The 26807-nt window shown below is 38.7% G+C and overlaps 1 protein-coding gene across 2 annotated transcripts in view; it reads right to left on the bottom strand.

The window, feature by feature from the left end:
* The window catches only part of JADE3 (jade family PHD finger 3), a 124144-nt gene that overhangs the window by 47000 nt on the left and 50337 nt on the right, over positions 1-26807 (bottom strand). For both annotated transcript variants that reach the window (XM_075539010.1, XM_075539011.1), the window contains exons 2-3: positions 14147-14203; positions 13375-13427 (exon numbers count right to left, since the gene is read on the bottom strand). In XM_075539010.1, the coding sequence (XP_075395125.1) occupies positions 13375-13427; positions 14147-14192 (99 nt within the window). In that variant the 5' untranslated portion in view covers positions 14193-14203. The remainder of the gene's footprint in view (positions 1-13374; positions 13428-14146; positions 14204-26807) is intronic.

Below are 26807 nucleotides of genomic sequence, written 5' to 3'. Positions count from 1 at the left end.
ACATTTGCCTTCTATTTGAGCCGTTAATATCTGCTGCTCATTTTCCCCCTCCCTCCCCTTCCCCCTCCCTCATGAACCCTTCATAATTTATAAATTATTATTTTTTCATATGTTACACTGTCTGACATCTCACCCCGCTCTCTTCTATGCTGTTCCTCTCCCTTTCTGCCCCACATTCTCTCCACCCTCCAGGTATCGCCACTCTCACCACTGGTCCTGAGGAGTCATCCGTCCTGGATTCCCTGTGTTTCCAGTTGCTATCTGTACCAATGTACATCCTCTGGTCTAGCCGGATTTGTAAGGTAGAATTGGGATCATGATAGTGGGGGCGGGAGGAGGGAGGAAACATTTAAGAACTAGAGGAAAGTTATATGTTTCATCATTGCTACCCTGCACCCTGCCTGGTTCATCTCCTCCCCACAACCCTTCAGTAAGGGGTGTCCGGTTGGCTACCATTGGGCTTTGAGTCTCCACTCTGCACTCACCCACATTTTCAATGATATGATTTTTTTTCTCCTTGATGCTTGATACCTGATCCCTTTGACAGCTCGTGGTCATACAGGCTGGTGTGTTTCTTCCATGTGAGCTTTGTTGCTTCTGAGCTAGATGGCCACTTGTTTATCTTTGAGCCTTTAAGACCTCAGATGCTGTATCTTTTGATAGCTGGGCACCACCAGCTTTCTTCACCACTTTTGCTTATGCACACGTTTGTCTTCATTGATCGTATCAGGGAGGTGGGCACCCACTGATCTGGTTTTTAGCTCTTTGATGTCTGATAACTGGTCCCTTCTGCACCTTGTGGTCAGACAGGCTGGTTTGCTTCTTCCATGTGGGCTTTGATGCTTCTCAGCTAGATAGCCGTTTGTTTATCTAAGTTGAATGTTCTTAATCCAAAGACTTAACTGTATTATATTTCCTGTGCTTTCTCAACCAGAGAAGTATTCTTTGAGCTATTATTTTTTAACCGCTTTACTGGAATATCATTCACATGCCATATCATTCAACGGTTCAATCACATTAAAAAGAGTTGTACAAGGAAGTCCCGACGGAGTACCAAAAATAGAGTTTGGGGACAGGGCGGGGCACCCCATCAGACTCCACTGGAAAACACTCCTAAAGGTCAACAAACAGACTTTGAACTATTTACAGGCTTTTCTTTTTTTACGTCATTGGGTATTTTTTGTTGTTGTTGTTATTATTTTGTTTTGCTCTGTCTTGTTTTTGTGCATATTATTATCTCTGCAGGTCTATCTAGATAAGATAGGCTGGATAAACAATCTGGAGAAGAAAATGGGACTGACGGTTCTGGGGGACATGGGAGAGGGGGAGATGGGGGAAAGGAAGTGGTGTTAACAAACTCAGGGACAAGGGAACAACAAGTGATCCAAAATCCATGGCGAGGAGGGTATAAGAGGCCTGGTAGGGCTTGATCAAAGGCAACGTATCCGAGAGAAATTACTGAAACCCAAATGAAGGCTGAGCGTGATAGTGGGACAAGAGGAAAGTAAAAGGAAATAGAGGAATGATACAGGCATGTACATATGTAAATATATTTACATATGATGGTGGGAAATAGATCTATGTGCATATATTTATAGGTTTAGTAATAAAGGAAGCAGATGGACATTGGGCCTCTACTCAAGTTTTCCTTCAATGTAAGAATACTTTGTTCTATTAAACTGGCATTCCATGATGCTCACATTCCCTACATGATCACTGAAGACAAAGCGGGTACATAAGCAAATGTGGTGAAGAAAGCTGATGGTGCCTAGCTATCAAAAGATATAGCATCTGGGGATTTAAAGGCTTGAAGGTAAACAAGCGGCCAGCTAGCTCAGAAGCAACAAATCCCACATGGAAGAAGCACACCTGACTGTGATTATGAGGTGTCGAAGGGATCAAGTATCAGGCATCAAAGAACAAAAATTCAAATCATTGTGAATGAGGGAGAATGTGGAGTGGGTACCCAAAGCCCATCTGTAGGCAACTGAACATCCCCTTACAGAAGGGTAGTGGGGAGGAGACGAACCAGTCACGGTGCAGTGAAGCAATGATGAAACATACAACTTTCCTCTAGTTCTTTAATGCTTCCTCCCCCTACCTATCATGATACCAATTCTACCTTACAAATCCGGCTAGACCACAGGATGTACACTGGTACATATAGAAACTGGAAACACAGAGAATCCAGGACAGATGAACCCCTCAGGGCCAGTGGTGAGAGTGACAATACTGAGGGGGTGGAGGGAAGGTGGGGTGTAATTGGGAGAACCGATGACAAGGATCTACATATAACCTCCTCCCTGGGGGACGGACAACAGAAAAGTGGGTGAAGGGAGGTGTCAGACAGTGTAAGACAAGACAAAATAACAATAATTTATAAATTATCAAGGGTTCATGAGGGGGGGTGACGGGGAGGGAGGAGAAATGAGCTGATACCAAGGACTCAAGTAGAAAGCAAATGTTTTGAGAATGATGGCAACAAATGTGCTTGACACAATGGTGTATGTATGGACTGTGATAAGAGTTGTATGAGCCCCTAATAAAATGTAAAAAAAGAAAAAATAGAAAATGATTAGAGCAAAGAATGTACAGATGTGCTTTATACAATTGATGTATGTATATGTGTGGATTGTGATAAGAGTTGTATGAGCCCCTCATAAAATGTTTTTAAAAAAAGAGTTGTACGAGCCCCCAATAAAATGATTTTTTTTAAAGTTAGGAGTGTTAGAATTATCTGACACATATTTTAAAGTAGTTTTGATTAAAATGCTTTCATAAGCAATTACAAACATACTTGAAGTAAAAATGGAGTAAGCTAAAAAGACGGGGAAAAACCTATACTTTATTTCACTAAGCATTTTGAAAAATTGATGTCATCTTCTGCAGAGATAAAAATAAACTCATTTGGGAAAACATTAAAAAATTAAAAGAGCTGTACAATCCATCACCACAATCAATTTTCTTCTTGTACTCATTATTATTTTCACCTCATTTCACCCAGCCTCCCTTGCTATACCCCCAAGAAACCATTATTTCGGTTACTATCTTTATCGATTTACCAATCTTGGTTTCATATCCAGGAAAACCCCACAACAACAACAACAACAACAACAACAACAACAACAACAAAATAACCAGTGGAAAACTTCAATAGAAAAGAAAGCACAAAATATTAAAAACTAGAACAAATTTCATTTTCTCTTTTATTTATAGAGACGTTTTTTGGGGGGTATTTCAGAAGGCTTCAGTTTTTTCTCTAGCTGTTATTTTTGTATTAAGAAAATATCCTTAGTCTCATCTTCCTATGTCATATTTTACTACATGGTGTATCAGCTTTACTTCAAGGTAAGAGGTGAGATGGATAGGAATGACTCCTAGTATAAACCCTAATCCTACCCTTAGGAAGGGAGTAAAGTTCAAAGACCAGAGGTAGGGGAAGAGATTTTCCAGTTCATGTACTGCATCTAAAGCTCTGCCAATATGGGAAAAAGGGGATTTATCTAAATTCTTAGGTCCTATCATCCTCTAGTTCAAAGGGCCCCTGGATGACTAAAAGACACAGGAATGTGCTTACTACTCTGAAAACACAATGGAAATGGCTATGGAAGTATCAGTTTTGTGATTGTACCTTTCCAACAATGTATGGGTAAAACAGTATATCATCAACATTTAAATTAAATTGGCAAAGATTTCAGGATGAAGACCCAGTTGATATATAACTAAGGAGGGGAAACAATTTCACATAAAGTCACCCAAACACTAGCCTATACCTCATGTATTATTCTCAACTTCTGGAAAAAATCAAACTTGTTGCTTAAAGATAAATGTGTCCATGTTTCTGGAAGATCAAAAGAAGAAATGCTCCAGAGGGATATACACTGGTAGAGATAAAAACTGGAAACACAGGGAATCCCAGACAGATGACCCCCTAAGGACCAGTGCTGAGTATAGCAATACCTGGAGAATGAAGGGAAGATGGGGGAGAAAGAGGGAACCGATGACAAGGATCTACATATAACCTCCTCTCTGGGGGGCCAGACAACAGAAAAGTGGGCGAAGGGAGACGTTGGACAGTGTAAGGTATGAGAAAGTAATAATTTATAAATTATCAAGGGTTCATGAGGGTGTCAGGAGCTGGGAGGGAGGGGAAAATGAGGAGGTGATACCAAGGGCTCAAGTAGAAAGCAAATGTTTTGAGAATGATGAAGGCAACAAATGTACAAATGTGCTTGACGCAATGAATATATGTATGGATTGTGATAAGAGTTGTACAAGCCTCCAAGGCAATGATTTTCTTTTTAAAAAGAAGAGATGCTATTAAGAAAATATTTTAGTCTTCATTGATCTTAAAAGTTCTCTAAGGGGAAACACTGTTGAAGTTCTGTGTAACATGAAAGAGCATGATCTAATAAAAGCAATTCCCAATGGCTCTAGTTCTGTTTAAATTGATAGTATTTCACAGAGTATAGAATAGAACTAGTACATAATCAAATAACTTCATTTAAATGAAATAATGATTCATTTCATTAGCTACTTTTGCAGGAACAACTCTGGCAATTGGTTTCACAGAGGGAATATTTAGAATAATACAACTTGAGCAAAGTGGCAAAGGAAACCTATCTTTTTTTTTTGTTTTTTTTAATTTATTTTTATTAAAAAAATTTTTTTTAACAATTTATTGGGGCTCATACAATTTTTATCACAGTTCATACATATACATACATCAATTGTATAAAGCACATCTGTACAGTCTTTGCCCTAATCATTTTTTTCTCCTCTTTTCTTTTTTTACATTTTATTAGGGACTCATACAACTCTTATCCCAATCCATACATAAACATACATCAATTGTATAAAGCACATCCATACATTCCCTGCCCCAATCATTCTCAAAGCATTTGCTCTCCACTTAAGCCCCTTGCATCAGGTCCTCTTTTTTCCCCCCTCCCTCCCCTTACATTTTATTAGGGACTCATACAACTCTTACCACAATCCACACATATAAGGAAACCTATCTTAAACATGCTGGTGGTCAGGTGGCAACAAATTGACCTTCCTATAAGGATCCTGATAATTGGGTGCTATACAGGGAGAAAACTACAGGAAACAAAAGAGGTGGTTTATTAATTAATGTTTACATATCTAATATCAGTGTCCTAGGGGGATACCAGGTGTTACTGAATCAACATTTTGCTGGATACTCAATTTCTATGAGTTACTAGAGTGCCTTTAATGAACCGGGGAAATGGTTAAGTGTTGGTGGACATTTAAAATTGTGCTTGCAACTGTCTTTGGGAAAAGACAGTCCCAGGGGAAAACCTACTTTAGCTCTGGAAATAATTCTAGAGTCCTGTATTTTTTTTCAACCTCCAAAAACATTTTATTATTTCTCAAGTGATGGGCTGATTGAGAATATAACATATTTAAAATTGCTAACACATTAAAACAAAACAAAACCCTGGTATGGAAGGCATTACAGGGATCACAAAATAAGCCAGCCGACTGGAGAATCATGCTTGGGATTTAATTATGACACGTCATCTAATCACATAGTATTCTATGTCATCATAGTTAGCCTAACGGCTTAAGAAAAATCTTCTGTATAGTTGTCTTAAGTAGCCTAGACACATATTACAGTGGGGTGAATGATGGACCTCCAAAAGTTATGTCCAGCATCCTCTTACAAAAGGGTCGGGGGAAGGAGACAGACAGTTAGGGTACAGGTAGCAATGAAACATACAATTTTTTTCTAGTTCCTAAATGTTTCCACCCACCCCATCCCCACTATCATGATCCCAATTCTACCTTACAAATCTGGCTAGACAAGAGGATGTACACTGGTATAGATAGGAACTGGAAACAGGGAATCCATGGCAGATGATCCCTTCAGGACTAGTGGCGAGAGTGGTGATAACGGGAGGGTGGAGGGAAGATGGGGTAGAAAGGGGGACCCGATTACAGGGATCTACATATAACCTCCTCCCTGAGGGATGGTTAAGAGAAAAGTGGGTGAAGGGAGACATCAGACAGGTCAAGATATGACAAAATAATTTATAAATTATCAAGGATTCATGAGGAAGGGGGGAGCGGGGAGGGAGGGGGGAAATGAGCTGATGCCAGGGGCTTAAGTGGAGAGCAAATGTTTTGAGAATGATGAGGGAAATGAATGTACAAATGTGCTTTACACAATTGATGCATGTATGGCTTGTGATAAGCATAGTAGGAGCCCCCAATAAAATGATTTGGCGGCTACTGAGAGATATAGCGTCTGGGGACTTAAAGGTTTGAAAGCAAACAAGCGGCCATCTAGCCCAGAAGCAACAAAGCCCACACGGAAGCAGCACACCAACATAGGTGATCGTGAAGGGCAGAGGAGACCAGGTCTCAAAGAACAAAGGCGGGGTGGTTGTGAGAATCACATCACCGTGAAAGAGGGGGAGTACATGATGGGGACCCAATGCCCATCTGTAGACAGCTGGACATCCCTTCCAGAGGGGTAGTGGGGAGGAGATGAGTCACTCAGGGTTCAGTGTAGCAACAATGAAACTCAAAACCTTCCTCTAGTTCCTGAATGCTTCCTTCCCTTCCAATTATCATGACCCCAATTCTACCTTGCGGACCTGGTTATACCAGAGGATGTACAGCGGTGCAGTAGGGATCTGGAAACACAGGGAATCTAGGACGGATGAACCCCTCAACACCAGCAGTGGGAGTGGTGACTCCAGGAGGGAAGGGGGTGTAGAAAGGGAGAACTGATCTTGGAGATCTATGTGTAACCTCCTCTCTGGGAGATGGGCAATGGGAAGGTGGGTGAGGGGAGACGCTGGGCAGTGTAAGATAAGATAAAATAATTATTTATAAACTATTAAGAGAGCAGGGGTAAGGGGGGACCGGGGAGGGAGCAGGGAGGGAGGGGAAAAAAAAGGAAACCGAGCTGATTCCAGGAACCCAAGTGGAAAGCGAATTTTGAGAATGACGAGGGCAACGAATGTATAAGGGTGCTTTGCTCAATTGATGTATGTATGGCTTGTGATAAGCATAGTAGGAGCCCCAATAAAAAGATTTGGAGAAAAAAGTTATGTCCAGATCCCAATTCATGGAGCTGTGAATATTACTTTATTTAGAAAAAGGGTCTTTGCAGATATAATTAAGCTACAGCTCTTGAGATGAAGCGCGTTATCTAAACCTCACTGCTATTGAGTTGATTCCAACTCAAACTACCCTGTACGACAGAGTAGAACTGCTCCATAGGGTTTCTGAGGCTGCATATCTCATGGCAGTACAGACATCTTTCTCCTGAGAACCATTAACCCTGAGGCTATCTGCCCAATGCTTAATCCACTGTACCACCAAGGCTCCTGGTTTTAAATCTAATGACAAATGTCCATATAAAAGTGAGGAGGATGAAGACTTGAGATGAATGAAGCAATGCGACCATGGAGGCAAAGATTGGAGTGATATGGTCCCAAGCCCAAGACAAACTGACAAATTGGAACAAATAAAATATGAATAAAAAATGAAGCCTAGAGACTCTGGAGAGAGGGGGCAGCCTTGCCGACACCTTGATTTCAGATTTGACTTTTTAAACTGTGAGAGAATGCATTTCTGTTGTTAAGCTTTCCAGTTTGTACTGATTTGTTATGACAGCTGTAGGAAGCTAATACAAGAATTTACTTACAAGTAGACTAACTTGAAGACCCTTAAGAAACCATAAAGCAGAGCCCAATAAAATCTGGCCGTGATCCAGACCAAACCTCCAGTGAACTAGACCTTGTAAAGTCTTTGAATTGATAAGAGTGTAAGAGCGAGGAGGCAAAGGGCATTTATAGGGGTCTAAATAAAGGCATGTACATATGTACATATATTCATATATGAGGATGGGGAAATAGATCTCTGTGCATATATTTATAGATTTAGTATTAAGGTAGCAGAAGAACATTGAGCCTCCACTCAATTACTCCCTCAATGCAAGAATACTTTCTTCTATTCAATTGGCATTCCATGATGCTCACCATGGAATTGGCCTTCCATGATGCCCTAGTTGGTGGCAAATGGTTTAGAGCTGGACTACTGACAAAGTTGGCAGTTCAAATCTACCCAGAGGCATCTCAGAAATTTGGTTTGGTAATGTGCACCGGAAAGGTCATCATCTTGAAGACCTACAGAGAAATTGTACTTTGCACACTAGGGTCACCATAAGTTGAAATGGACTCCATGGCAATTAAACACGAGCAGCCAGCTTCAATAGCATCAAATCCGAATTTTCTACATAAGCCTTTGTACTCCACACAGAAGGCAAGAATATGTCTTATATTGCCAAATTAGTCAAACACCTCAGTTAGGAGGCAGGATGTAAAATGATGCAGAGAGGACATGAATGTAGTTTAGTAGTCATGCATTTATCTGCAACCTAAATCAAACTCATTACCATGGAGTTAGTTCCAACTCCTAAGAACCTTGTAGGACAAAGTAGAACTGCCCCTGTAGGTTTCCAAGACTCTAACTCTTTACAGGAGTAGAAAGCCTCATCTTTCTCCCCCTATCTGAAAAAAACAAAAACAAACCCAAACCATATCATAGGTAAATTCATGTATCAATCTGGTAAATATATCTGCACCATTCTTTTTGTATATGTAAAGTGATATGCAATATATTTACTAGATTGGTATTATAAATATATTTCTGGTAAAATTTTCCTCCTTTTTAGGCCTTTAAATAGGATATAGGCAAACAAAATGGTTATAATATTTTGATCTCTCTTTTGACCCATTCAAAATTGTTTTAGGTTTTAATATTTTCTTCCTTTTATATAGAAGTTTTAGTTTGTTATTATTAGCTTTTCTGTTTCTTTGTTTTTGTATGTTGTTCAGTATATAAAATCCAGGACGGGTGAATATATAGACAGTATCTAGATTAATGGTTTCTTGGAGTATGCATAGTAGGGGAGATTGGGGTGAAGTGGGGACCAAATAATAAGGGGAAAAAGAAAGAAAAAGATGTTCTAAAATTGACTAGAGAAATGATTATACAACTCTTCATGATATGACTGAACTATTGAATTGTATGATGTGGTTTATGTCCCAATAAAACTGGTTGAAAATGGTTATAATATATCCAGGCTAGGGGAGTGGGTTTTATGCATTTATAATGGCATGCACATATTTGTATATATTTTCACAAAGAAAACAATAGAAGAACCAACCAAAAACTGTTTTTAAAAAAGTGAACTTTGGGGTGGTAGAGAGGGGAATGAAATCATGGTTTTTCCAAATATGTTTTTGATATTTGAACCAGGTCATGCTCCATATACTTAATTATTTTAATATAAAGAAATAAATAGGGGTACAGGGACAGACTACCTGGGTTGTTTTATGAAGTTACCTAACTTCTGTCTCAGTTGCTTCATCTTTCATTAACATAGATGGGAATCATACGGATTTAAGGATTAAATGGATGAACTCATTATTATAAAGGACTTAGCAAGATATCAAGGACAGAGTAACTGCTCAATAAATGTTAGATGCAATTTAAGAAATCATCATCATAGCCTTAGTTTTTCTCTTTAAAGCAGGAAGAATTACACAGCTGAGTAGCTATCGGATTCCTATGTAACTGTTGGTGGGGTAAACTCACTGCCATCAAGTGATTTCTGCTTTACAGTAACCCTAGAGGACAGGGTTCCTGAGACTGCAACTCTTTCGAAGAGTATAAAGCCTATCTTCCTCCCGCAGAGCAGCACATAACCCACTATGTGAACCACAGCTCCTTGATGGGGTGAAGGAGATGTAAATTCAGAGATCACTTAAAATGTACATGGTTTAGCTTTCAAAGACAAGAGTTTCCAAGCAAGAGCCCCATCAAGAACTATGATCAACATTTTAGAGGCCAGCAGGCAATGATAGAAACATCACGAAATAAAACATGGGCATTTGCTGCTATATTAAAAACTATGAAACACATATTTGGATGCTAACATTGATCTTTTAGGTAATGAAGTTGAGAAGTTTTATAAGTTCCCACTGGTGTGCTTATTTTTATGTGCACTGGTAGTTTTCCCCCAAAGTTCCCAAAGTACCTGATACCTGTTCATTTATGATCAAAGAGGGGATTCACAAGCTAACATGTAGCCCAGAAGCTATGGCCAAATCCAACAATACACGTACATCTTGAGCTCTCAGATGCTCGGAACCAAAAGAAACCTCATTGCGAATCCAATAATCTGTGCTTAACCTGACAGAGCAACTAAATTGAAATGCCTTTCATCAATAGTTCTTACTCCCATTGAGCTAGTCCCTCTGGTTGTTACAGTGTCCTGGACTACTCTAATTAATAACTCTCAGCGGACAGTTGTTAAAGCACAGCTAGCTGGAACATTTGTGCAACATTTTTCAGAGGAAAAAAGGTCAAAATATTTACTTTCTATCCGACACAAAGGGGTCTGACCTATGTGACTGACCATTTTAAATTCATATTCATTTCAACTTGAAAATATACATAAATAATGACAAACAGAAATGTCATGCAAACATGAAAAAAGCTGCAAACGTGGTTTAATAGCAACTATATTTAATCACAAAGAATTAATGTTAAATAATTTTCTTAGAATTAAAGAATGTTAGGGAAAGATTTTCAGGTTATCTAGAAGAATCAATCAGCAGAGAAAACCTAGTAAGGAATACAGTGCCTGAGACCCTTAAAGACCATTCTTACTTGATGGCAGTAGTACCCAGTAGAGTCAAGACATTGTGTTCCAAAGTGAGTTTTCCAATGAATCAAAGTCTGATTCATTTTGAAGTTTAGAGCTTTAACGAACTTAAAAATAGTTTAAAATAATTCTCAGGTATCTTACAAAGAACAAACAGAATATACTTGACGGCCAGGGGCTGATACCAAGTAGAGTATTACTATAAACCCAAATACTTTTGTGTTGCTTAGGGAAGACTGGATTATCTCTCAACACTAAAATGGAAGAACCTTGGTGGTACAGAGGCTAAGTCATTGGCTCCTAACCCAAAAGGTTGGTGGTTTGTACCCACCAGGCAATCTGGGAGAAAGATGTGGTGGGCCGCTTCTGTAAAGATTCGTAACTTCAGAAAGCATTCCAAATATGCTTCTCAAAATAATGCTTCTTCTCAAAGGAGCATCAACCATAATGGAATGGATGTAGTAGCGTCTTTGGGACCTCCATTTGCTGACTGAACACAACTCTAAATGAGAAGAACTAAATGCAATTGTCTATTAATAATTGGAATGTGGGAAGTATGAATCTAAAAAAATTGAAAGTTGTCAAAACCAAAATGGAACACACAAAAATTGATATCCTTTGTGTTAGTGAGCTGAAATAGACTGGTGTTGGTCATTTTTACGAGGAAATCGTGGTTTACTGTGCCAGGAATTACTCAATAAAGAGGTATGATGTAGCATTTATTGTCAAAAAGGATAATTTAAGATGGATCTTGAAGTACAATGCTGTCAATGATAGGATAATATCTATCCAAATACAAGGAAATCTAGTCAATATAACCATTATATATATAACCATTATATCTATCTATCTAAAACCGTATTTATCCACCAACCATTAAAGCAGGTGATGCAGCAATGGAAGAATTTTACCAACATCTTTGGTCTAAAGTTGATCAAACATGTATTCAAGATGCATTGAAAATTATTAGCAAGTAGAATGCAAAAGTTGGAAACAAAGAACCATAGTTGGAAAATATGACCTCGGTAAGAGAAAGGAAGCTGGAGATCATGTGACGAAATTTTGCAAGACCAATGGCTTCTTGATAAAATACCTGTTTTCAACAGCACAAAAGGCTTACATAAACTTCTCCAGATGGAATACACAAAAAATCAAACTGACTACATCTATGGAAAGAGATGACGGAGAAGCTCAAAATCAGCAGCTAAAACAAGGCCAGCAGCTGACTTATCATCAATAGCTCATATGTAAGTTTAGAAGTTCAGGTTGAAGTTGAGGAAAATGAAAATAAATCCACAAGATTCAAAACACGACCTTGAATTTTGAGAACCTCTCAAGAACAGATTTGACTCACTGGACTCTAATGACAAAAGAATGATATCTTTTCCCAGCTTTTAAATTATTTTTTATCAGCATAGACTATGTGGTACACACAGTCTGTGAAGGGCTGGTAACCAAAAGGTTGAGGGTGTCAACTCATCCAGGAGCTCTGTGAAAGAAAAGTCTAGCAATCTTTTCCCATAAAGGTTACAGCCATGAAAACCCAATAAAACCCAACCAAAATTCATTGCCAGGAGTCAACTCAGCCTCATCTTACTGTCATTGAGTTGATTCTGACTCATAGTGATCATACTGGACCAGGTTTTCAACCCTTTTGGGGTTTCTCAGACTTTTAATCTTTCTAGGAGCCAAAAGCCTCATTTTTCTCTCATGAAGTGACTGGAGGGTTTGGACTGCCAACCATGCAGTGAGCAGTCTATTAGTCAGAAATGGTCAGGGGAGGGAAAATACTACACTTGATCTTAGACAAAAGGATGAGAAGTGATAAGGCAAGGAAAATACAAGATGAATCTAGCTTCTCAGGAATCATCAAACATGTGGGGAAAAGTCTTTGGAATCTGGGCATTGTTGTTTCAGCTCCTCTTCTCTCTCTGTCATGCATGACCCTCCTGTGTTTCTCCTTGATCCCCTGCTATATCCTCTCCGTTATATCTTTGATATTCTTTTTTTTTTTTGATATTTTCTACTTTTCCTTTATTTCTAAGGAAGTATAGTCACAGCAGTGAAGGTATAAAAGGCACATTCCGTACCATTCACTTCTAACAATGAAAGTCTGTGGGATCTACTAAATCATTACCATGTCCAAATCCAACTATGGAAGTTCACTTGCCTTGGTGCACAAGATAAGCAGCCTTATAAGGAGCAATTCATTCTTTTGGGGCATCGGCACTCAAAAGCCTATGAGAGCTCATAACAGATAGATCTATAACCCACACATCCAGCTTATTCCTGACAATCTCTTCACTTGTCCTTCCTTGCACTATGCTCCCCACACGCTGACTTGACTTTTTCTGCTTACAGATCAGGGGATCTCTGGGTTCCTCCTAATTCCCCAGCAGTCTGGTTCATTTTGACTTCTAGGCTTAGAGAGGCCTTGCATTCTAAAATCAAGCATTTAAGTGGCATCATCAAATTAAACCAGTGTGAAGGTTACTGTTGCCCTAAAGGAGAAAGTGAAATCCTCCTGGAAAAGAAACTTCATCAGAAAATAATTCTATTCACTAGCACATGCTTTATTCTTCACATCTTCAGGATGTGTTGTAGGTATAAGAAGGTAGGTACTTTGTTAACTTTTTTAAGTTTTAAAATTGAGTATCTGCTCTTACCTCAGCAGGTCTTTTGCGTTCAGATGGAACTCTTAGTAAGGAAATGGAAGGATCTGTAAAAGATAATTAGAAAAGAATACTGAGACTTATTATTCACTAATGTCAAATAAGCAAACGTCCCTCAGAGAATATCAAAGACATGATGGGAAAAAAAACCGCAGAGATGTCTACCACTGGAGAAAACAATTAAATTGCACCCGGGAGAACCTCAGGATGAAATTTAATGACATTTACGTGTGACCTCCCACAGCATGCAAAAGCTTCAACAATGCTAAAGCTGAAAAGATTCAATTTGATATAATCATACCTGATAACATTCTGTTCTACTGATAGAAAAAGTATCTTTTGCAACATCAACTGTAAAACCTTAAAGTTGAGAGCAGGTAATCTATGCATTTTCCCAAAAGGTCGCTGTTAATAAGTTTATTGCCTTTTATGAATAAGTATTCCCTCATAGGCAAACATTTTAGTACCTGAGCTACAGTTAGAGTCATGGCCTACAGTTTATGCTCCCACAGCATTTTTCTTCCCTAGAAAAGCCATGTTAATTATGAATTGATTTCCTTTTTCAGGTAATAAAAAGCGAAAACCAAACTATTTTATGCCCATGAAACCAATTCTTCCACCTAATTGATTGATCCCTGATGAAATAAGTAAAAGAAATTTACTCCACGCTTCAATTCATTAGAAATGTCACTATTAGCCATTAAAGCCAAAGAAGAAAACACCAAGGGTAAAAACTACAGTTGTTACCAGCTGCTATTCTACTCACTTTCGTCTGAACTGTCACTACTGCTAGGACGCCTGTTGCGTTTCATCTTGGACCATCCTGGAAAGAAAATAACATTGACTAAAACAAAATCAATACAATAATTCACAGATCTCATAAGGTAACGGCAGACAGACCATACAAATAATTTCTGTGAAGGATATTCCAAAATAATCTAGAGTAATGGGAGAAAAATATTACCAAATCCTTCACATAATCCAGATATCATACCAATCAATAATTCAGTCATATCAAGCAGTACTATACAGTTGCAACCACAAACATTTTAGTACTTCTCGTACTCCTTGACATCAGTTCCCCATTATCCCCCTACCTCTCCTGCCATACCCCCCAGGAACACTTATTCTAGTGATTGTCTCTATAGATTCACCCAACCTGGTGATATATACCAAAACACATAGAAAGGTACATAGCAGAGAGTCAAGAACACTACCAACAATACAAAATACAACAGAGATTAATCCCAATTTGAAAACAAACAGAAAATATTAAAAACCAGATCAAACTTAAAGTGTATCAAGAGAGAACAAATGACAAGGTTTTAACCACGCCTGCCAGATTTATCATTTTAATCTACTATAATCGTCTCTTTAATACTCTGACAATCACACTACTGCCATCCCTCAATTATGGTCAAAGGGAAATCATCAGCGGCTTATTCCCTGTGTAGATCCCACAAATGTATCTTGGGCTTCCACTGTCATCCATAACCTTCTGCAAACCAGATTCTCCCAATTCAAGCTCTGATACTATTCCCTCCTTCGATTTTGGATTATATAATTACAATCCTTGGGTCATGGATGTTGGTGTACATCTTCCATGTGGGCTAGGTTGATGTCTCTCTTAGATGGCGACTTCTTTGGGAACAAGTCTCTAAGACCCCATATGTTATTCTATGTGATAGCTGGGTACTTTTAAGACCCCCAGGGGTAGACAGAAACTCAGACAAGAGTGCCCTATTAGGCGCACAGTACTAGGCATACTCTCCCCTTGGGCGTCCATAAGTTTATTTTAGCCATTTTTCCTTACTAGTAGGTTGGTCCTCCTCCTTTATCTACCAACAATTTTCTACACAATGAATGTAAAAAACGGGGACAGGCCACATATTAGCCTCAGAAGGGAAGTCAAAGAAGAGAGGATGAGTGCAGCTGTGCTGGAACCACAGTTACGGCCACACATGTAGTGCCCACTCAAAAGGAGGGAGTCATATGGTTGTCACTAGCTAGAGGTTCCTAATGTAACACAGTTTGCTCTCAGCTACTAACCAAAAGGTTGGTAGTTTGAATTAACCAAGTGATCCCAGAGTCTCAAGAAGACTGGAATGAAAGAGAAACGTGTCAGCACGATTAAGGACACATGAAAAGCCGACAACCAATGTTTTACTTAATGGAGAAAGACTGAGAGCTTTTCATTTGAAACTAGGAACAAGACAAGGGTGCCCACTCTCACTACTTCTATTCAATAGTTTATTAAAAATTCTAGCCGGGACAATTAGGAAAGAAAAAGAAATAAAGGGTATCCAGATGGGAAAAGAAGTTAAATGATTCCATCTGTGGATGAGATCGTCCTAAACCAAAACCCAAACAATCAATCAAAACAACAACCAAAAGAAACAAAAAAAACCCAGCTGCCACTGTTGTTTCTGTCTCAGACACCCTATAGGGTTTCTGAGGCTATAAATCCTCACAGGAGCAGATAGCCTAAACTTTATTTTGTGGAGCGACGGGTGGTTTTGAACTGCCCACTTTGCAGTTAGCAGTCCAATGCTCCTTGATAAGATCCTCTATAATATATACAGTCTATATGAAAAAAAAAAACCATGACACCTTATAGAGCTGATAAGAGTTACTTAGTAAAGTTGCTGGGTACAAGGTCAACACACACAAACATCAGCCGGTTTTCTATACATTAGCAATGTATAGAAATCTGAAAGAAAAATTTGATTTACATGTAAATATCAAGAAATAAACCTAGCCAGGGATGTGAAAGGCTTATATGTTGTAACATTGTAACACACTACTTAAAAAGATTAAGTAAGACTAAATAAATGGAAAAATGTTCCATATTCATGGATTAGAAGGCAATATTATTATTATTTTTAATAAATCATTTTATTGGGGCTCATACAACTCATCACAATCCACACATACATCAATTGAGTAAAGCACCCTTATACATTCGTTGCCCTCATCATTCTCAAAATTAGAAGGCAATATTATTAAGATGTCAATACCACTAAAAGAAATGTACAGATTCAATGCAATCCTAATCACAATTAAAACAACCTTCTCTATAGAAATAGAAAAAACATCTTCAACTTTATATGGAATGCCAAAAGGTTCAAAATAGCTAATGCAATACGGAAAAGGGGCAAAGTAGGAGAACTCACACATCCTGATTTTAAAACATACTAAATAGCTCCAGTAATGAAAACAGCCCAGTACTGGTAGGGCAACAGACCAATGGAACAGAAGTGATAGCACATAAATAAACCCAAACATTAGTGATCAACTGATTTTTTACAAAGCTGTAAAGTCCATGCAAGGAAGACGATTCTCTTCAATAAAAAGTGCTAGGAAAACTTAATTTTCACATGCAGAAAACTAAAATAGAACCAATGTCTCACACCAAACGCAAAAACAAATTCAACATTAAGAACCTAAATTTCATAAAGTTGGGAGGGAGGGGAAAAAAGGAGCTGATACCAATGGCACAAATAGAAAGCAAATGTTTAGAAAATGATGGCAACATATGCACAAATATACTTAAAACAATTGATGTAAGGAACGTTATAAGAGCTGTAAGAGTCCTAAAAAAAAGAATCTAAGTGATTAAAAACAACAAACAGAACCTAAATGTGCCAGCTGTTGTTAAGTGCTGTCGAGTTGGCTCTGACTCTGTACAACAGAACAAAACACTGCCATCCTCACAATTGTTTGAGCCCATTGTTGCAGCCACTGTGCCATTCTACTTCATTGTCCCTTTTCCTTGCCCTCCTACTTTATCAAGCATGATGTCTTTTTCTAAGGAATAATCTCTCCTCATAACATGTCCAAAGTATATAAGACCCGGCGTGAAGAACACTTTGTTCTAATAATCGGGCATTCTGTGATGCTCACCTTCCCGACACGATCACTGAAGGCAAAATGGGTGCATAAGCAAATGTGGTGAAGAAAGCTGATAATGCCCGGCTATCAAAAGAGATAGTGTCTGGGGTCTTAAAGGCTTGAAGTTGAACAAGCGGCCATCTAGCTCAGAAGCAAAAAAGCCCACTTGGAAGAAGCACACCAGCCAGTGCGATCACGAGGTGCCAAAGGGACCAGGTATAAGGCATCATGCAAAAAAAAAAAAAGATATATGTGAGGATATGTGTATATATATATATGTGTGTGTGTATATATATATATATATATACATATACGATACTGAATGAAGGGGGAAGTGCAGAGTGGAGACCCAAGGCCCAAGTGTCGGCCAATGGAGATCCCCTCATAGAGGGGTTTAGGAGAGGAGATGGGTCAGTCAGGGTGCGATGTAGTACTGATGAAGAACACAGCTTTCCCCCAGATCCTGGATGCTTCCTCCCCCCAACTACCATGATCCGAAGTCTACCTTGCAGGACTGGATAGGGCAGAGGTTGTACACTGGTACACATGAGGGCTGGAGGCACAGGGAATCCAGGGTGGATGATACCTTTAGGACCAAGGGTGTGAGGGGCGATGCTGGGAGAGTGGAGGGTGAGTTGGGTTGGAAAGGGGGAACTGATTACAAGGATCCACATGTGACCTCCTCCCTGGGAGAGGGACAGCAGAGAAGGGGGGGAAGGGAGACTCCGGATAGGGCAAGATATGACAAAATAACGATGTATAAATTACCAAGGGCACATGAGGGAGGGGGGAGCGGGGAGGGAGGGAAAAAAAAAGAGGACCTGATGCAAAGGGCTTAAGTGGAGAGCAAATGCTTTGAGAATGATTGGGGCAGGGAATGGGCGGATGTGCTTTATACAATTGATGTATGTATATGTATGGACTATGATAAGAGTTGTATGAGCCCCTAATAAAATGTAAAAAAAAAAGAAAGCTGATGGTGTCTGGCTATCAAAAAGATATAACATCTGGGGTTCTTAAAGGCTTGAAGCGAAACAAGCAGCCATCTAGTTCAGAAGCAACAAAAAGCCCACATGGAAGAACACCAGCCTGCATAGTTATGAGGTGTCAATGGGATCAGGGATCACAGGCATCTAAGACACAGAACAAAATCATATCCAATGTGAATGGGGGGGGGGGCATGGAGTGGAGACCCAATGCCAATCTGTAGACAATTAGACATCCTCTCACAGAGGGGTCACTGGGAAGAAATGAGCCAGTCAGGATGCAGTATAGCACTGATAAAACACAACTTTCCTGTAGTTCTTTGGTGCTTCCGTCCCCCCACTATCATGACCTCAATTCTACCTTACAAATCAGATTAGACCAGAACATGCACACTGCTACAGATAAGAGCCTGTAACACAGGGAATCCAGGATAGATAAACCCTTCAGGGACAACAAGGAGAGTAGAGATACCAATAGGATTGGGGGGGGGAGAGAAAGGGGGAATCAATCACAAGGATCAACCTATAGCCCCCTCCCAGGGGGACAAATGATGGAAAAGTAGGTGAGGAGTGAAGGAGGATGATGTAAGGTATGAAAATAATAATCTATAACTTATCAAGGGTTTGTAAGGGAGGGTGGGGGGGGAGGGAAGGGGAAGAAATGGGGAGCTGATATCAGGGGCTCAAATGGGAAGAGAATGCTTTGACAATGATGATGGCAGCATATGAGCAAATGTGCTTGACACAATGGATGAATGTATAGATTGTGATAAGAGATAAGAGCCTCCAATAAAAGTATTTAATAATTAAAAAATGACCAGGTATGAACTAGAAGCAAAAACTAAATGTGCAAAAGTAAAATAATAAAATCTCCAGGGAAAAAATGTAGGCAATGGTAACAGGTCAAGCTTTCAACAATGGATCATCTAACATAACAACAAAAGCACAAATAGCAAAAGACAAAATAAACAGAACCTCAGAAAATTTAAAAACATTTATTCGCTAGTCTACTTTACAAAAAAGTGACTTGTAGAATATGTTCAGAAACCACAGAATCAACAAGAATCGAATAACCAATATATATAAGATTTATATATATATAAAATATATATAAAATTTAGAAGAAAAATAACCCAATCACAAATTGGGCAAATAAGTTTAACAGACATGTCACCAAAGAGGACACTCAAATGGCTATCAAACACATAGAAAGATGCTCAAGGTCATTAGGCATCAGAAAAATGCAAATCAAAATTGCAATTACCACTTCACTTCCACTAGAATGACTAAGATGAAAACAACAACAGAACAAATGTTGGTGAGGATGTGGGGAAATTGGAACTCTTACCCATTGCTGGTGGGAAAGTTAAGTGGTATAGCTGTTGTAGAAAACACTGTGGCATTTCCTCAAAAAACTACCTGATCACCCAGCAATTTCACTCCTAGATATAAACCCCAAAGACTTGAAAGCAGAGACTTCAACAGAGAGTTGTATACCAACACTCCCTGCAGCACTACTCATGACAGCCAAAGTGCACATTGGCAGATGCATGCATAAAAAATGTGGTACACATACATAGAATACTCATTAGTCAGTACAAGAAATGGAGTCTTGATGCTGTATTCTACAATATGGTGAAGGTATGCTTAAACATGTCAATCACAAAAGGAAAAATACTGTATCAATTCACTTCTATAGAAACACAAGGACAGAGGCCAAAGTTTATCAGTGGTTATGAGGGGGCATGAGAAAGGGGAAAAGAAGGTTTATGGTGATGGAGAAATCTCATAGAAAAATGTAGGTTACACAGCAGAATATTATAATTGCTTTCAATAAGTTGTACACCTGTAAAAAGTTAAACTGGTGAATGTGTGGTATATGTATGTATGTATATATATATACACACATATATACATACATATACACAGTGACAGAAAATGAAAGTAGTTGCTATGTACAACTAAATACCTTAGGGGATTTGGTTCCTTGATTTAGAGGTTCAGGGTCTCAGTTTCATGGGGTATCACATTTAGCTGGCCTAATAATGTGTTTAATGCTTTTGCGCTCGTAGTTCTTGCATAATGCCTAAGGTCGTGAAAACTTGTAAGGAGCCATCCAAGGCACAACAATTGCTCTCTATTCACCTGAAGCAACAGAGCAAGGAGTCAGGAATAAGAGAAGATGTAGAATATGTGGCTATTTGTCTCCATAACAATTGTCCCCTTTGCCATGAGACCAGAAGAACTGGGTGTCTACCATTACTAAACATTTTGATCAAAGTTTGGAGAACAAATGGAGGAAATGCTGAACAAGATTTAAAAATTTCATGGCCTGTAGCCTTTCTGTAGCTATGGAGTGTAGATGACCCATGAAACAATTGTTCCAAGATAATCTTTAAAATTTAAACCAAAAATATCCTCAGAAATCTCCTGAAAACAGATCAATAGTTTAGCCTAACTCGTAGACTTGCTTTGAGTATGCGGCTCTTTTAAGAACTATCTATATATTCTCAAAAGGAGCTTTGGTGGTATCGTGGGGTTAGGGGATGGGCAACTAACCTTAAAGGTTAGCAGTTCAAACACACCATTCATTCCATGGGAGGAAGATGAGACAGTCTGTTCCCATGAAGATTAAGTCTCAGTAACCCTATAGCAGTTCTGCTCTGTTCTACACAATCACTGAGTTGGAATGGACTCAATGGCAGTGAATATATGGGATCAAAGAGGCAACAGCAACTCTATTACTGTCACTAAACTATAAATGCATAAACTATTGATTAGGGCTAGTTTGGACATCATGCTTGGTAAAGCAGGTCAGTGAAAAAGAAGTCTGTCGGCCATCTAGTTGAGAAGCAACAAAGCCCACATGGAAGAAGCATACCAGTCTGTGTGATCACGAGGTGCTGAAGAGATGTTATCAGGCATCAAAGAACAAAAAATCATTATCATTGTGAATGAGGGGGAGTGCGGAGTGGGGACCCAAAGCCCATCTGTAGGAAACTGGACATCCCTTATGGAACGGTCGCGGGGAGGAGTTGAGACAGTCAGGGTGCATTATAGCAACGATGAAACATACAACTTTCCTCTGGTTCCTAAATGCTTCCCCCCGCCCCCACTATCATGATCCCAATTCTACCTTACAAATTTGGCTAGACCAGAGGATGTACACTAGTACAGATAGGAACTGGAAACACGGATCCAGGATGGATGGTCCTTTCAGGACCAGTGGTGAGAGTGACGATACCAGGAGGGTAGAGGAAGGGTCGGGTAGAGAGGGGGAACCGATTACAAGGATCTACATATAACCTCTTCCCTCGGTGACGGACAACAGAAAAGTGGATGAAGGGAGATGGTGGACAATATAATAATTTAGACATGACAAAATAATAATTTATAAATTATCAAGGGTTCATGAGGGAGGAGGGAGCAGAAAAATGAGGAGCTGATGCCAAGGGCAAGTGGAGAGCAAATGTTTTGAGAATGATGAGGGCAATGAATGTACAAATGTGCTTTATACAATTGATGGATGTATGGATTGGGATAAGAGTTGTATTAGCCCCCAATAAAACAATTTTTTAAAAAAAGAAAAAGATGACTGTCAAGGAGATGGATTGACATAGTGGACTGAAAAATAATTTTAAGGATGGCATAGGACTGGGCAACTCATAGGGTTGCTATGAGTTGTAACTGCCTCAACGGCACAAAACAACATTCTCAACAACAAAATAATTAACACTGAGAAGAAGAAAAGCTAAAAGATGATAACACTAAGACATACAGAAGAATAAGAGGTCTTTCTCCCACCCTTCCATCTATGTTTCTCTTGAGAGTACCCTCAAAAAAACACGTACATTCAAAATACTGTTTGCGGTTTTACTTCTAGAGCCCCCTACTTGAGATAACGGGTGTGTTGGGAGAGAGGGTAAGGGGGACTGCTCTTAGATAGATGTGGTACTGATTGTACAATTCCCCTTGATAGGATTGAACAATTGAACTATTCATTTGTATGATATTTAAGTTGTGTGCCAATAAAAGGGTTGTACTCAGTTTGTGACATTAATGTGAATATTTATTAAGTGTTACATTAAAATAATCTTATAATAAAATGTTTTGTTAAGCAGAATCATAAGCACGGTGAGATTTCAAAGAAACTTTGTGATGTGCATCATCAATGTCACAAACTGAGTACATTATTAAGCTGTTTATTGTCTAGTCCAAGGTTCCCTTTCTTACTTCTTACAGTAAATATCCCGTGGTTTTGGCAGAAATGAAATGTGCACCAGACATCACTATACGCCTATGGGTCCAGTCATTTGAAGCTCTTTTCAGATCTTGTTCCTAATCAACTGCAACAATGAACAACTATTAAATTTATTTTAACAGTGACTGTAAGGCAAAATGTCTGAAGTAAATGCCTTTCTTGGGTGAAGTATTTTTTTTTTACTAGAATTCAACTCAGCTGGAATTATTTGGGACTAGACCCTAAACCTGTGGTTTGGTGGTTACTGGATGGCTACCCATTAATGTTACATTAGAGCAGGCAGGCAAGGGAAAGGAGCTGATAAACCCAAACCATCCCTCTCCTTCTCTACTTTATGCCCATGAGACATCCTTCTGAACACCCACTGTCTTTTGCAGTTTAAATAATAATTTAAGGCTGTACTTTAAACATAATCATACCCTTTTACCTAAGAATTCTACTGCCAATACTCATCTTTGAAAAATAACCTAAAACAAAGAAAATTATTTATAAAAAAATCAATTAAAATTCTATAGTATATATAATAAATTAAACCTAGTCAGAATGATTATAGTATATTAAAATTATAGAATATCATCCAGTCATTTAAATATGATATAAAATCTAATAATACAAAGACACAGTTATGTTAAAATGTGAGGCGGGAAAAATAGTATAAAATTGGTTTATAGTGAAATTACATTTAAGTAATATAGAGAAAACAGATGACAGATATAAAGCAATATATTAACATTAGTTGTACTGAGGCGATAGATTTCTAGGGGAATAAAAACATTCTTTCCAATTGTTTCCATTCTTCACATTTTTACAATGCCTATAAAAAAAAACACCAAACTAAACTCACGGTCATTCAGTTGATGCTGACGCACAGTGACCCTATAGACCAGAGTAGAAGTGCTCCAGTGGGTTTCCAGGACTGGACCTCTTCACAGGAGTACAAAGCCTCACCATTCTCATGGAATAGCTGGTAGTTTCAAACCGCTGTCTTTGCTATTAGCAGCCCAACATAACTCACTACACTATTAGGGCTCCTCCTTACGAAAAAAAGATTTTAAAGATTTCAAAGTATCTGCAACCCCATTCCCATTCCCATATGACACAGCATCTGAAACATTGAAACTGTGAAAGTAGCTGTCACTGTTATTCAAGATAAAAACCTTAATCAGAGCTGGGGGGAAAAACCCAGAAAAGCCTATCAATCAGATAATGCAACCTACATATACATAAAGATAGTCTGAAATGTTCAAAATGCTGCAAGAACCAAGGGCAATTTTGCCCCCTGCCACCCCCTCCAGGACATCTTTTCATTGTTACGATTGGGGAGAGTGCTACTAAACATCGTACAATGCACAGGATGTTCCTCACAATACAGAAAATTATCTGGCTGAAATGTCATCTTTCTAAGGCTGAGACACTCTACTCTAAAGAGATGAAGCTAAAATCAGTAAGTGAGGAAGAATAGTTTTCACTCACAGAATTCTGAAACTTAAAAGGCAATTTTTCTCAAAAGGAAAGCAGGATGTTCTGTTCTGCTTAGGGAACTTACAGAATTTATCAGTTCATGAAGAAATGGTACAGTATGAAAATGTAAACAGGTTCAAGAAGGATGTGATAAGATCAGGAAGGATACATTCATAGTACTTGGATGTAATTCTTAAGTAAAGACAGTATTTGAAATCCAGTTTCCTTTGGTTTTCAGAAAGATATTTTTCTGAGACAGAAGTCTAGACAGGCCAATGTTCAGATCAGAGCAGAACACTTCTTGTATCCCTAATGGTCAATTCCTGCCCAGGTGGACAAAGAATTTCCCAAAATATTCCTAACAGAAGTAATGTAACAGAAGCTGATTACCTCTGCTTTGGGGTAAGCAATACTAACTCTTCTCTACAATGAGCCCAATCTGTTCCTATGCTTTAATGCAGAATTCACCCCTCTCTACAAACAATTCAATCTATCAGTGTTGTAAGAAACAAATAAAGCTCTTCCTTTAAAGCCTATTTCCCTCACATATCTGTCATCTCTACCTTTAGCCCACTGACCAAAGTAATAGTATCTATGTAGAGACTCAGTAGGTAGAAAATAATCAGAAGAAAAAGAACAAATCCTTGTCTTCAGCCTCAACAATATTATGTCTTCATAAAAAAGAAGAGAGATCAAAATATACTGTTAACAAGGTTATTTGTGCAGAGTTGGTAAGCCCATTTCCTGGTGACAGAATTAACAGGAATGTTGGTCTCTGGCAGGAATAGGTAAACTCCTATTTCCTTTTTCAATGCTGAGCACTTTAGAAAAGAGTTGTAGTGAGTGGGAGCAGAAAGACCACTTTCATCGCTGCATTTTAACTATTTATCATATTTAAACACATCCTATGACCTATGAGTCCTCTGTGACCAGATGAGGAATCTACCTCTTTATTACACTTGTTAATTTATTTGGTAATGTTAACCCCCCTGAACAGAAATCATCTTGTGTGTGAAGGCCAGGTTGAGGAGTGAGTCTAAACCACGGGTCCACAAACTTTTTCTGTAGAGAACCACAGTAAATTTCTTTTGGTTTTGCAGGCCATATGGTCTCTGGCAACTACTCAACAATGTTGTTGTTGCCTGAAAGCAGCCACACCAAAAATCAAAACCACCTCTTTGCCATCAAATTGATGCTGGCTCATAGTGACCCAATAGAGCAGAGTAGAACTGTCCTGGTAAGTTTCAAAGACTGTAACCATTGATGAGAATAAAAATCCTCATCTTTCTGCCATGGAATGGCTGGTAGTTTTGATCGGCTGACCTCTTGATTAGTAGCCCAATGAGTAAACCACTAAGTCACCAGGGCTCACTGAAAAGCAGCTATAGACAATAGAAAAGCAAATGAGCATGGGTGTGTTTCAATACAGCTTTATTGCAATGAAATGTATAATTTTTACATCATTAAATATTCTTCCTTCAATTATTTTTCAACCATTTAAAATCGTAAAAATCACCCTTTGCTTGTACATCATACAAAAGGCTGGATTTGGCTCACAAGCCAGAGTTTCCCTGCTCTAAACTACGTGAAATCTTTCTATTGATAGAAAAAATAATTTTGAAAATGAAAGCATATAATTGAATTACCATGCTCTTAACACTCTCAATCTCTCAGATCATTGTTTGGCTGAAGCAGGTCTTACTGTAAAGTTTCTATGTATTCCAGTCTTCGAAGCTATCATGACATTCCTAAATTAAAATGTTTTTATTATTTTTAGAGAAAAAAGCTCTGGTTCCAGCATGAAAAGACAAAAGTTCAACTACTGAGGCTTGGCATCTGAAGAATAAAATAAGATAATGTGTACAGAACAAATCCTTTTAGGATTATCACTTGCAGATAAAATTTCTTAAGAATACAGTAAGTCCACAACTCTATGTTTTCTTCTATGAACAGAAACTCAATTCTTTAAAGGGATGATTTCTATTGGTTCTTGTTTGCTACTGTGAATTGCTTCCAAGTTGAAATTTTTCTTTCTCAATCTCATTTTTCTATGAGTTGTTGAAGCCCCCTTTTATATACTTAACATATTCACAATAATATCTACCTTAGTCAAAGTGGTCACGAGAATTTTTAAGGAAGTATTAAGGCATTATCCCAGGTGTTTCTGTAACAATAATTGGCATGCAAGCTTTATTGTATAAGATCAAATAAACAGAGATAACCCCAAACTTGCTCGGGAAATTCAAATCCATCAGCATACCAGCTGTTAATACTGTGCTAACAGAGGGTAGGCATTGCACTGACCACCAGAAAGGAGACAGAGTGAAGAAGAAAAATGTTGAGAAACCAAGTGCGGCAGCTTTCTCATAGCCAGGCTCACAAGACCAGGCATATTAGACATGCTGTCACTATGGCTTGGGTGATCAGTCTAAAACTGGGAACCAATGATGTATGACAATCCAATCACAGTAATGTCAAAGTTAATTCCAAGATCTATCAAGGCAGGTGTGGGTGTGAAGTGGAGGGATGGTCAGAGCAATGTCCATAACGAAGGAGCAATTAGACATGAAAGCTAAAATACAAGGATGAGTTGGTGCTTTGAAGAGGGAGGAGGGAGGAGAGAGGAGAGGGGAGAGGGAAGAGGGCAGAGGGAAGGGAAGACAAGTGGCTGCAAATTTCTCTCTGGAGAAATTAGGTTTGGGGCTAAGGTACTTGTAATTTGACTTCCTCAGCAGAGGTTCTCCATGTTCATAACACATTGTAACAATATATGCCTTTATAAAAAACCCAAATGCTAAAGCTGCAGCTATTACCAATTAAATGAGAAT

Source organism: Tenrec ecaudatus, chromosome X, assembly GCF_050624435.1.
Source record: "Tenrec ecaudatus isolate mTenEca1 chromosome X, mTenEca1.hap1, whole genome shotgun sequence".
Classification (NCBI taxonomy): Eukaryota; Metazoa; Chordata; class Mammalia; order Afrosoricida; family Tenrecidae; genus Tenrec; species Tenrec ecaudatus.
The sequence above is the reverse complement of the archived record's forward strand: the minus strand, read 5'-3'. Positions and strand labels throughout refer to the sequence as shown.